Source organism: Thunnus albacares, chromosome 15 (genome assembly GCF_914725855.1).
Source record: "Thunnus albacares chromosome 15, fThuAlb1.1, whole genome shotgun sequence".
Classification (NCBI taxonomy): domain Eukaryota; kingdom Metazoa; phylum Chordata; class Actinopteri; order Scombriformes; family Scombridae; genus Thunnus; species Thunnus albacares.
The window spans coordinates 19,741,622-19,755,164 of NC_058120.1; the positions used below are offsets into that span (position 1 = coordinate 19,741,622).

The following is a 13,543-nucleotide window of genomic DNA, read 5'->3' on the forward strand; positions in this document are numbered from 1 at the left end:
TAGTTGATGCTGTAGGGTGAATTAGTGTAATGTGGGACATTTAAGCTCAAATGCATCTATCTCTTCTTCTAACAAATACTAATCAATAGGAGTGCTGTTAAATGAAACCTGGGTTGTCATGTAATTTAGATCACATGACTCCACACATGTGATGCCATAGATCGGGGCGGGGAAATCTTCCAACAGGAAGTATTTGCAGTGAAGTTCAGTCAAAGGTCAGTGATAAAAGATAAAGAGTAATTTAATGTTCAGGAAATAAATCAATCAGGTCATAAATTAAGCAATATTGCCAATTAATGTCAGATTATGTTTATTATATATTCATGCATCAAAATATGCTATAATATAGTGAATGTTTCTTTTTCTTTTTAAATTTCAGTCAAATTTTCATTATCCACTTCAGAAAATGTGGTTTGAAATGTGGGACAGCTAGTTTTACTAATGTGCAACAGTCATATATGTTCCTAAATTGGTGAAATATGCATTTAAGCACATTAAATGTGCAGTACTAATAATTATTCGTGGGTCTTAGTTTTATAATACTTAATGTTTGTTATTTTTAGGCAGATTGTAAATTATAGGCTATTATTACTCATATTTAATACATAATATAATACATTACTATATGATTTTTAACAGCAAAAACATTGTAATTACTGAAATGACCAAACATTGGCATGCACTTTGGCTAGAGATGTTTTTATTGTATGAATTAAGGTGATTTATACTTTTCAGGCTTTTCAGCCTCTGAGTGAGTGTCCCAGATTTCAGCCTGAGCTGTCCCACATTAGGAAAAGCACATAAACTGGGACTATTTGGCACAGGGAGCCCTTTTATATTTGCCATTTCTTCTCCAAATGTGATATTTACATTTCTCTTTTCTGATATGATTAGAAAACATAATGAGGATTTCAGAATGTATTTGGCTGTGGATAAAATGTGTTGGCGTCATATCAAATATTGATACTGTTCAAACTGGACTTAACATGTATATTGAACCATTCAACCTCCATTGTTACATATTTTGATTACTTATTGCACATCACATTTCATTTTTGAACTCGTCACCTTCATATATGTCATACACTTCATTTATTTGTCCAGAGTACCGTATGGATTTCCCTTGTACGAGTCAGTATTTCAATATTTCATTTCAAGTTTTGTATCCCATCACAAAACTATTAATCCATTCTGTAAATAGATTTAATTTTTAAATTAAATACTACTTTGTTTATTTCGTTATTATTACTGTTGTGCCACTTTGAGTTTCACTGTGTATGAAAAGTGCAGTAGGTACAAATTAAATGTATTGTTATTATTTTATTATTAATAAACAGATTCTGATTCTGATTCAGTGAAGTGCTAGTTGCAAAAATTATCCCACATTACTCTTATTCAGCCTACTTGTGGTGCAAATTCTCTAACAAATTTGCAGGAAAAAAAACAAAAAGCAAACAAACTGATATACAGTGAATCTGGGACTTTGGGTGCCCCAGCTGCCAGATCTGTCCTGCTGGTAATCCAGTCTTTGCTTCAGACTTCATGAGCTTTTTTTTCTTTCTTTCTTTCTTTTTTTTTCAAACAGCTTTATTGAAACAAACATACAACAAGTTTACAGAACCTTGCGTGTACAACTTGAGTCCACAATCACAAACGCACCAGGGGGACTAAAGGTTGTAATAAAATAAAGTTTAATAAAGATCTTGTAAAATTTACAGTGGTTATACATTTTAACAGCTATTTTGTTTGTACACTCAGATATTGAAGAAATGTGTTGTTTGATATGGACAGTCAGCTCTGGAAAGTTTGGCTTTTTGCTTAAGAGTTAAGATTTGTAAATGTAAAATTTGGTCAAAATAGTAAGTGAGTAAATTAATCAAGTAGAACTGCAAGCAGAGTCCTGTCGAATTCAGTGAATCCAAACAATAACTGAGGGTGGCAATGATCAGCAATAGATTGTTACAATTCACTCCACAGTTGTTTTGTATGTGGGCCAAAGATTGAAATAAATGTACCAGCGTTTCTCTGAGCTCCTCACAACTTACATCAGTGTCTTTATTGAGTTTCTGAAAATAATGATCAGTTGGATAAAACCTGTGGAACATTTTAAAGGAAATCTCTTTGCCCCTGCTCTGGGCTCCATGTGCTCGCTGCCCTGCCTGCCTGCCTGTCTTTCTGTCTGTCTGTCTGCCTGTCTGCCTGCCTGTCTGACTATCTGTCTGCCTGTTTGTCTGTCTGTCTGCCTGCCTGCCTGCCTGCCTGTTTGTCTGTCTGACTGCCTGTCTGCCTGCTTGCCTGTCTTTCTGTCTGTCTGCCTGCTTGCCTGCCTGTATGTCTGCCTGTTTGTCTGTCTGACTGCCTGTCTGCCTGCTTGCCTGCCTGCCTGTCTGTCGTGAACAGCGCTGCAGTTCAGCTCTCCGCCACACGGGGGCGCCCGCGCCTCCGCTGCTCGGTTTGTTTTCCGGGTGATGCTGCTCTTCTCTTCAAAGCAGAGGAAAGTCGGGGGCTCATGTGTCAACATCCAGGGTTTCCCCGGGGAGGCGTAACGTTAACGTTATTCCAAAAAAAACCCTGATGTCCCTCTGAAGACCCTTTTATTTTTTTGCTAGCCTATTCATCCTCGGAGGCGGCGGCTTTCCTGGCCGCGAAGACGAGAAGACGATCTTCGGCTCCTGCTGCTTTGACGCTAGCTAACGTTATTTTAAACGATGACAGAGTACAAAGTGCGAATAGCGTCTCCAATCATTTAAAAAAAATATCTGGGGACCTGTTAGCTTAGCCAGCTAGCCTGGTAATTCGGTTAAGGAAACAAGGCGAAACACACTGCTGACATGATGTTTCCTCAATCAAGGCACTCGGTAAGTTGGTTAGTTGAACTAGTTGGAAACTGAGCTGAGCTAACGTTAGCTAGCAACCGACCGACAGCTGACACTGACCTAGCACTGCTGGCTGCAGGTAGCTGACAGCTGGTCTCACAATGCCTCCACATCTCCTCACGACGTTTATACCGTTAAATCGCAGAACAGATGTCGGATTAAAGCTTTAAAAATGGCTTACCTACAAACTGTAACGCTAACCTGGCTCTGTTAAGCTCCAAACATAGTATATCGTTAGCTAGCTGTTAATCAAAACAGCTAATTGAAGTTGGTGGAGTCACTGAGAGTAAGTCAGGTGTGTTTTTCTGCTTAATTCGCTGTTTCCACTGTCAACAAACCAAACTGCAGTTAATGACAATACCTTTTGACTCAACCTTTGACTGAACAACTGGGACACCTCGTGGAAAATTATTTTATCTGTGAAATGATTTAATCTTAATTACAAATACTGCTACAAATAGTGGTCTGAATGTCAATTAACATTTTCTCAGATGTAAATGAGGCCTGAGAGGCTGCTCTAAAGCAAAATTAGACAAATATCTGCTCTTCAAGGCCAAATTAACTCTGTTCAAACTTATCATTTTAAAAGGGTAGAACAATTAAGTTATTAATTAATGGACAGCACATTAATTGGTAACCGTTTTGATAGTCTATTAATTATTGTTAGTCATTGTTAAAGCAAAATACCAAACATTATCTAGTTCCACCTTCTCAAATGTTGCTTTTCTTTTGACATCCATAACAGTAAATTGAATAATTTAGGTTTTGGACTGTTAGTTGGACAAAAAAAAGCTAATTGAAGACCTCATTGTGGGATTTGAAAACTTTTGAATGCCAGTTTTTCCACTTTTTTTTACATTTTGCTGGCAGAATGATCAATCGATTTTGAAAAGAATTAGTTGTGGCTCTAAAACACGGCTGACTAATACTATACAAATAGTGAAGTGAAGTAGTCACCGTCAACCAACAACCAGTGTGGAAAATTACATTGCAAAACCCACAGATGGAGGAAGAGCTGCACGTAGCGTGAAATAACACAGACTATGAGAAATGGCACTACTGCAAACACTCCTGCACTTGTGGTTCATGGTCATAGAAAGTTGAATGTTGGTTTAAACATGTGACTGTTGTTCCTCTTTCTGGAGTAAGGCTCTATCAGAGATCGTCCTAAAGAAACACTATAGAGTTGGCTTAAACACTGTAATTCTGTGTTAGTATTTTTCCTCTTTAAGCCTATTGATAACACACAGAATACTCACCCTGTTTTGTTGGATTTCTTTGAGGTCTGACAGATATTATTTATGTATTTTATACTAAGATTTTCATTAGATCAGACTGTGGGTTATTTTTACCATTAATCATCACGTTTATCGTCCAAAACAATCTTACAAAATAGTGAAAAAATGCCTGTCACGATTACCCAGTGCCCTCAAATAACCTGTTTTGTCTGAGCAGCATTTCAAAACCAAGATTTCATCATTTATAATGATATAAAAACATTATATAATTTTGAGAAGCAGGTAACAATGAATATTTAGTATTTTTCCTTGATAAATAACTCTAAAATGAAGTTTTAGCTGCCAATAATGTTTTTTTATCAATTAATCTGAAAAATGTATTAATCGTCTAGTATCTAATATGTTAGAAAAAAGGGAAATATGTCTACAGATTTCCTCAGCTCAAAGTTCCAGCAATTGTTTAGAATTTTTGTTTGATAAACGACTTAAAGGATTCATCGATTCCCAAATTAAATTTACTGTTGTTCAACTACTCAGTGAATCTGCTAATAATGGATTTTTGTTCTGAAACATACTAAACTTGTGCATGGTGTATTCTGGATGCAGGATGAGCTTCGACCTCTGTGTAACTGGGTGATGCTTCCTCTCTGTTTAGTCTCATAATCCCACTGGAAACCCCCCTTGCCCTTGTGCCACTTATTTAGAGAGTAATGAGGTTCAGGGCACCAGATTAAACCCAGGATTACAGTTTTGGACTGATGGTTTAAGTGTAGTCTATACATAACCGGACTTCTAATGCAGAGCCTCTAAATACCTCTCACATATGGCCAGCCAACACGGGCAAATTTTAATCTCGGCTTCTGTAAACACATTTCCTCAATCACCACATTTTGTGTTGCTGAAAGAGAAGACAGATGTTGCATATCAGCGTGTCAAAGACAGCTGTAGAAGAAATCTTTGTTTGTTTAGATAATTGCTTGATAGTTGTAGTGCGCTATTAGTCAAACATACTGCCTCCTTTTTTTTCTTTTTTTTATCTTGTTTTATGCCGTCAAACCCGGACATGAAACCCTATTAAGGCTGACCTTCATCTTCTTATCTTCTAATGTGTCTTCTCAAAGGGTTAATCTCAGAGGTTAAACTGCTATTTCTAAACAAATACAAACACACATTCATCATCAGGTTTTTTCAGCAGCAGGACACACACACACAAACACACACAAACTCAAATGTCAATGTATTTTAGGCCTCTATGTGTGTGTGTGTGTGTGTGTGTGTTTTTATGACTAATATTCATATTATTCTGTTCTTGTTTCCCAGGCATCCTCCCAGTCCAGTCAACCTCTCAAGTTCACCACTTCTGACTCCTGTGACCGCATCAAGGATGAGTTCCAGTTCCTCCAAGCACAATACCACAGGTAGACACACAACACACAGTCAAAATGATTATTTCACCTATATGCCAACACATCAGTACAGTCAGTTACCAGAAGTAGTGTCCAAAATACATTCAGTCATAAACATTTTCTCCATATTTCACAATTACAGCAACTACAATTGACTTAAAGGGATAGTTTGCATTTTTTTGAAGTGGGGTTGTATGACTATAGTCAGTGTATCACCTGCAGTTGATGGGGGTCGACACGCTCCCAGTTTGGAGAAGCAGGCAGGAGTACCAGCACGCGGCTGTGGACGGGGACAGCAGCAAAACGTATTTTAGCCACCTGAATAAAGGCCAACCTAAAAATATCATTATCAGTTTAAGTGTTCACTATGTTTAGAATATTTTCACTGCTTTACCTCGCCATCAGACAGCACTTTCCTTTGACGCTACTTTTTCTCAACTGTGGAACATTCGTATCCCGCCGTGCACCGTTTTATGCTGCAGATTCGCTGTTTGAGTCAGAAAGCATTGTTGCGGCAAGGCGAAGCGGCGAAAGTATTCTAAATATAGCGTACACTCAAACTGATAGTGATTTGTTTTTTTTTTCTAGGCGGGCCTTTATTAGTTGGTTAAAAAGCAAAAGTATTTATAGCTGTTGTGAACAGACGCACAGTTTCAGGTGCACATATCTTTCTTTGAAGGCATCTGTAGTGTCGCACTTGGTTGGACACATGAAAAGTGAGAGAAACACAAAGTCAAAGTGAAACCCAGCTTACTTTCTCACCTTCACACACCGAGTCAGAAGCTGTAAAAAAGTGGGCGTTTATGTCAGCGGTTTCGGAAAGTTACTGCAAACCAAAATATGTTGGAAAATATATGTTTTTTGTTTTATAAGAGGACATCATTATTCGTAATGGGGTTTTTTTTTAATCCAACAGACAAAATTGAGTTTTAAATTGACCTCTTCTGCTTCTTTATATTCTCTTTAACTAGTTTGAAGTTGGAGTGTGATAAACTGGCTTCTGAAAAGTCAGAGATGCAGCGTCACTATATCATGGTAAGTCTGTGAGTTGTCAGTCAGATGTGGCTTTTTATCTGTTGAATCACAGTTCCTGTAATAAACCAAAGCACTTATCAAATGGCACTGTTGAATTTTACCTTTGTTCTTTAGTGTTTTCTTCTTTTGCTGCTGACATATTTTACTGCTTCTCCTTTGCATGTGTGAAAGCACACACCACAGTGTTATTAGCAGTCATATTCGGCTTTGACTGCACTTGTATTGTGTTTTATGTTTAGTTTACTATCACCATGTGTGTCTTTTTCTTGATTTACTATTATTTGGACTAAGAAAGAGCATGAAAAGCAGCAGGTTGTCACATTAGAGAAGCTGGAACCATCAAATGTTTGACATTTTTGCTTGAAAAATGACTAATCCATCATCAAAATAATTTTATTTTGATCAACTATCAATAGACTAATTGAAACAGATGCTATAACTTCACCCACCTATAATTTTTGTCTCTTCCTCCTGTGTTACAGTACTATGAAATGTCATATGGGCTGAACATTGAAATGCATAAACAGGTAATCAAAGCCCCCAATAATCCTCCTACTAGTGTCCCAGCTGTGCTAGTGTCCTGGTCTGACCTCTTTTTTTTTTTTTTTTTTTTATCTTCTGTTTTTTTCAGGCTGAAATAGTGAAGAGACTGAATGGGATCTGTGCTCAGGTGCTGCCTTTCCTGTCACAGGAGGTAACGACACTGACATCGACCTCAGCCTGAGAGTCTTTTTTTCCTGCTGAATATACTGAGAAACAATCATGGGAGAAAGTGTTTTCCTTGACAAGCTTAATATTTATATATATATTAATATTTATCTATTAATATTATTATTATTATTATATGTGACTAGCAAATCTGAAGCGACTGACTGTTCATTTGACCTCTCTTGTTCTTCAGTTTTTACTCTGTCACTCACAAAGCTGTTTATAACCGTGTGTTGTCTTTGTTCCAGCATCAGCAGCAAGTCATGGGCGCTATAGAAAGAGCCAAGCAGGTCACACCACCTGAGATGAACTCCATCATACGGGTGAGATGCATGAATGAGTTACTGATCGCAATTCTGCTGTCTCATGTTGTAACCCCCGCCCCCACCTCCCCCCGCGCCAACGTCCACCAAACACGTCTGTGTTGCATTCTGGCACAATCGCTGCTGCTGCCAGAGACAATCCTCTGTCACTCAGACCGGTGTGGTAATATCCACCGGAGCATCATGCTTGCTCATGCTGTTTCCTCTAATCCGCTATCTTCATACACTGGGTGTATTTTTATATAATTGACAGGAATGTAATATTTAATGATTTAAAGTTCTCTATGTCACTTCTCATTCAAAGTCTGTGAAGCAGGAGAAGCACGGCTACAGTTTTCCTTCTAATATACACTCCCCAGGAAAAAAAGATACAAACTGAGACAATGTTCTGTGCTCCGTGATTAAAACCAGTCTGAACAAGTAAAGCCACAAAGTATCTGTAATTTAAAAACACATTTCTAAAAAAACCCCCGTAGAAACAGAAAACTACTGTCTTCTAAAATGCATCTTACTTGCATTAGATATTTTTTCTTCTTTTTCCTGCGATCATTAATGAGCTGCAAATGTAAATTCAACCCTTATGTAACAACAAATATCAGCAACAACTCTAAACATTATTAGAAATATGGCAGCTGAAGAAGAGCCCGCTTTTGACGCTCTTCTTCTTAAACGCTTCCTGTGGATTTGAGAACCACAGCAGTGACGTGTCGGAGCTGTAGCACAACCACAGCCGGTTAGAGCAGCGTCCCTCAATGTAGACATGATTCATCCCAGTCCATAGTCCATGCTACACAAACATCACATGACGTTTGTTTACGTGTACACGTAGAAAACTCATATAACGTATTAACTCGCTGCCTTTTTTATCGCCTGTTTGTTTGTTTTTTTAGCAACAGCTGCAGGTGCAACACCTGTCCCAGCTCCAGGGCCTGGCCCTGCCTGTGACCCCGCTGCCCCTGGGCCTCACCCCTCCCACCCTGCCCGCCGTCTCCTCCAGCTCCGGCCTGCTCTCCCTCTCCTCCATCCTGGCCAACTACTCCCACGGCCAGGCCCAGGCGGTGAAAGAGGACAAGGCCAGAGAAGCCGCGGAGAGAGCGCCCAGAGGAGAGGACGGGGATAAGTCAGACTAGTAGGAACACAGCGAGAAGGTTTGGAGGGTGGGGTGTTGTTTGGGGGTGCGGGGGTGGGGAGGGGGGGGGATAGAAAGGTAAATCTGTAACTGTAAATGGAGATTGATGTAAGTCCGGCTGCCTGTCTGCTGAGTGGTGATGTAAAAGAGTAACTGCAGGGATGATGACAAGCAAGGAGTTGAAACTTAGGAATCATTTGGATGTGCTGAGAACGAAACTGCTGAACGGCTGAAAGTGAGAGTTAAATGTTCATATTATTTAGTGGTGATAGACTCAGTTCAGGCTTCTAGACTTTAAACAGATGCTTTTTTTAGTGTAAGCCACTGTTGTTAGGCTTAACCAAGATAAATGTTTTCCCATTTGGAACGAGAGTTGAGGATGAAAAGCTAACAGCAGTCTCCCTTACATGGATCTGCCTCTCACAGGTTTATTTTTCTGACTTGTTTTTGTTATCAGATCTGTTTTTGGTGAGGTTTTTTTGGGTTTTTTTCTCACTTCCTTTTAAGTCCCGCTGGTTTTTTTTTTTTTTTTTTCCTCACTGATCCCCCATCTGCCAGTTACAGTAACATCGCTGTTCCCTCGAACTCATTTCCCTCCATTTGTAATGTACAAAAGCTCCATCACCTTTTTTCAAAGCTTCCTGAAAATGTTGACCGGAGCTGTTTGGACAGTGACGTTGTGCTTTTATGCACTTGGAGGCAAATCTTCATCTGAAATGAAATGGGATGGGGTTTTTTTTTTGTTTTTTGTTTTTTTTTGTTTTTTTTAAAGGGACATTTCGCTTGTCAGGTGTATTCAAGCCCATCAAACTTAAACCACCTGACTCTTAACCATTTTTGCTTTTTCAAATGACCAACCACTGGATGCATCCACTCAGCTGTGTACCTCAATCCCAAATGAACGGGATTTTATTCCATTGAAAACCTATAGTTTGTACAAATTGTAGTATATCCAGCTTGGGGGTTAATTTGTGTTTTCATAGGCCTAGCTGCTGCTACGCGCGCTACATGGTGTCGACCATGACTTGTCTTTAAATTACAAGAATTTAAGCTCTGAAAAAAAAAAAATTGACTTTATTTTCACATGTTGTTTTTCGTGAAGTTACCGGCTAATTAGACATTCAAAAATGTGTCTGTGTGTGCTCGAGTGAATGTGATTTGGAAAGAAGAAAACACTTGTTTAATTTAACTTCTTTTTTTTTTTTTTTCTTGAAGCACCTTTTGTATTTTCCTCGCCCTGCTTTCCTCCTGCCTTTCCCACCCCTCCCCCCGTGCTTTTCCACTCTTTAACCGACCAAGACAAACTTGAACAGGATCTAAACTTCAGAGCCAGACGGTCGTACAAGACAGACAGAGTACTGTATTTCTGCAAGTTAGCCGAGCACTTCAGTTTATACTGATACTGTATCAAGCACCTGTCTTTTTCCTGTCTTGTCTAACTTGTGCGTGACTGTCAAGGGGAAAACCTTCTCCTTTTTTTTTTCTTTTTTTTTCTTTTTATTTACGCTTATTTTGATGAAGAATGTGTCCTGGGTGAGTTGCTAAAGCTCTGTAAGCAAACAAGCGTCCCCTCAGAAAACAACACATTATAACAAGATTCTCACAGTGAGAATTTGTGCTTACGACCAAATTCTTATGTCCTGTTTCATATAAAGTTAGAGCTTCTTTTTCTTCTCTTTTTTTCTTTTTTTTTAAAGGTGTGCCCTAATTTCATACTACATACTAATTCTGTATAGTATTGACAGTATACTTTTTTTGTCTTTGATATTCAAGAAATAAATGTACTGTTTTGTACTAACAGGAAATGATACTGACAGACATCACAGAGATTTTTGAATGTCAACTTAACATGGAAAGAGAAAAATTATTCAACTTTTCGTTGTCTGATATCTCGTCTGAGCCTTCTTACCATTTTGCTTACCTTGCGAGGCAGCTGGATTCGCGAGATCACGCAAGAATCCATCTCGTCAGGCTTCAAGTTATGCGCTTGCGTTCAAACCCACAGTGGTTTGGACCAATCAGTGTCCTATGAGGAACTACTGACAGCTACGGCTGTGGTTTAGGTGTCACGACAGTGAGAAGTTAGCCCGTGATAGATGGTGATAGATGGTTCGTTCAATCACTTGCCTAGTATTTTTGAAAGTGCCTGCCCTCTTCCAAACAGTTTCCGAGGACGACTTCTCAGATGGTTGTGACCTGTGAGCAGCTCCTCCGTTTCCTTTGTGCATTAAATTGTGGGCCGAAAGTGTCCGTCATTAACAGCTCAATCAAATCAATGGATTTAGTGCACGTCCTGACAAATCTGTGTTACTGCAGATCGAATTTAAACAAAATCATATTGTGATTTGATCGTGTCTGTTGTCCAAAGTAATGACTCTGAGCAGCTGTAATTAATATTATTTTTTCGCAAAAAAGTTAATAAAGATCTGATGTAATATATAATACTTGCTATCTGGTGATATCTATTAATATTGTGACAATGATTTTTACCTTTTCACGCAGCCCTATTTGAGTACACTGAATTTTGTCACTTTTATAGTGTGAACATAGCCTCATAATCAGACTGTTTTCTATTTTTCTTTTTTTTTTTTTTTTTTAACATTAAAAATTTGTATTAGTATTTGAATTGTTAAAAAAAACCTCTTAGACGTTGGAGGTGATTTAGAGGTCACTTACATGCACGACTACTGTACAAAATTAAACAACTAGATTTTTGAGTGTGCTGTTGATCACCTATTCCCACAATGCAATGCATAAAGGAAACGGAGGAGCTGCTCAGAACAGGAAAACATAGATGCAGATCGTGCTGGAACAGCTCCGGGAACTTTTATTTTGAAAAAAAACATTTTTTTTCTGTCTTCTCTATAAGTTTCAGTGTCAATCTAAAGTCAGAGTTTAACTGACGCCCACTCTAGACCACATGTATCATTTCTTGTTAGTACAGAGCTATTAAATGTTTATTTCTTGTATACAAACTGCAGAAACGGTATACTATTAAAAATAGTACATGATGTAAGCAGTTAGTATGGAATTGGGACGCAGCGGAAATAAGTGTGTTCACATTTAAGGCAGCAGAGGGCAGCAGTGCTCTCTCATTGACCATCAGTATGACGTCACACTCACAAGACTGTCTACAAAGCTAAAAAAAAAGAGGTCTAAAGAGGTCCAGGTCAGTCTGTTGTCCTCTTTTTGTCTTTGATTCCCGACTGTGGGCCGACCATCGGTACACTGCTGTTATTCCCCTGTAATGTGACTGCTTCCCAGAGCTTTGACAACCCACCTTTAAATGTCTGAGCACGTCCGCAATCAGAGCTTACACCTTTTCTCTGTATTATTTTAAAAAGCACTTAAGTTGTGGCTCAGTGCTCTTTTTTTTTTTTTTTTGTTTTGTTTTTTTTTTTGTTCTTCTTCTTCCTGTCTGTGCTAGTGTTGGAGGGGGGGGAGGCAGCTGAAGAGTTTCCCTCCCTGGAGATGTGACTTCGATATAGAGAGTGCGAGAACAGATTTGTTAGTCTTTCACACTCTTTATGCTGACGTCCGTCTCCGTAGAAAACCTCCTTGGCAAAACTCAGACATATGAATGGTATGTGTGTTTGTTTTTGCTGTGAAGGGCCAATTTGTATACATATGAATATATCAATATACATATTTTTTAAAGCATTTTTGTATGTTTCAAAGCTGCTTTTTAACGTGTGTGTATCATGGAAGACTTTGGTGTTGTATGTGTGCATTACAAGCCTACAGTAAGAGAGGCACAATGTTGTATACCATGTCGTTTTTTCCTGTTTTTTCTCTCCCATTCTCTCAGTAGGCAGTAACACTTAACATTGTTTTCTAGGTTTGTAAATGTTTTATCCGTTTTTTTTTTTTCGTGCAAAGAAAAACCAGTTTAACGTGTTAATGAACACAGTCTCATTTTAAGATACCTGGGGCAAAAAACAAACAAAAAAAAAAGATGTAAACAAGCAACTGTGTACTCTAATGAGAATGAATCAACCTTTTAGCAGTAAGGAAGCTTCTCTGGTGCCTTACAAATAAAAGATGTGATTGAAAAGTGGTCATTTGTCTTCGGCTGGTAACTGGAAAAAGACTGAAACGACAGTCTTCTCTAGAAATAATAACATGAAAGGGCATCTGAATCATTTTAACGCTGGCTCGTTAGCTTGGATGTCATGAAATGTAGCGTTCAGGAGCCTGATAAAATGTTTAGTCTGATTCATTTCCTCAGCAGCTTGATGAAATCATTTGTGGTTAAAGGTTTGGTACTCCTACTAGTTGACTCAGATACAAGTTGGCGTTTTGAGGAATGTATTTGATTGCACTCAGTCATTAGTTAAAAACTAAAAAGCATTATAGACTTCCCTTCATATTAGTAACCTCTCATGGGATGACTCAACACTTAACCATGACATTGCCAGATATAAGTCCAAAAACGAACACTGACATGCTTTTCTTGCCATAATCATTCCTCCTGTTCATACTGAACATTAAAAGATCTCTTCATAATGCACTTACAATGTAAGTGATGCGGAACGAAACCCACAGTCCTCCTCCTGTCCAAAAAATGTATTTTAAAGTTTATTTGAAGTTAATCAAATCAAGTCTATCTTCCAAAGGTAGTGTCATTTTAGTGCCAAATGCCCTCTTTTTGTTTCTATACTTCCACTGCAGCTGAACAGGAAAACGCTGTCCGCCGAGACACAAAGGGGGAATTGTGGAAGATATCCACTTCATGTGACTAACTGCGGCTGAAACCTCACGTTATCTTCAGATAAACTTTTAAATGCATTTTTGCTCAAAACAAGGACTGTGGATTTTGTCCCCCCCC

General features: G+C 38.6%; 1 protein-coding gene across 1 annotated transcript; it reads left to right on the plus strand.

Moving 5' to 3' along the window:
- Positions 1–2,423: 2,423 nt before the first annotated feature.
- LOC122998181 (TLE family member 5-like) lies at positions 2,424–12,772 on the plus strand. Its single transcript, XM_044374915.1, has 8 exons — positions 2,424–2,858; positions 5,435–5,532; positions 6,492–6,555; positions 7,038–7,082; positions 7,187–7,249; positions 7,512–7,586; positions 8,477–8,734; positions 9,931–12,772. The coding sequence occupies exons 1-7, from the start codon at positions 2,832–2,834 to the stop codon at positions 8,714–8,716; spliced, it is 612 nt and encodes a 203-aa protein (XP_044230850.1). The 5' UTR covers positions 2,424–2,831; the 3' UTR covers positions 8,717–8,734; positions 9,931–12,772.
- Positions 12,773–13,543: the final 771 nt, after the last annotated feature.

Bases quoted from the DNA above. Each gene is read 5' to 3' on its own strand.
- LOC122998181 (XM_044374915.1), top strand. From the start codon at position 2,832: ATGATGTTTCCTCAATCAAGGCACTCG. The intron at 7,083-7,186 runs GTAATCAAAGCC...TGTTTTTTTCAG, and splicing joins ACATTGAAATGCATAAACAG to GCTGAAATAGTGAAGAGACT. The intron at 7,587-8,476 runs GTGAGATGCATG...TTGTTTTTTTAG, and splicing joins AGATGAACTCCATCATACGG to CAACAGCTGCAGGTGCAACA.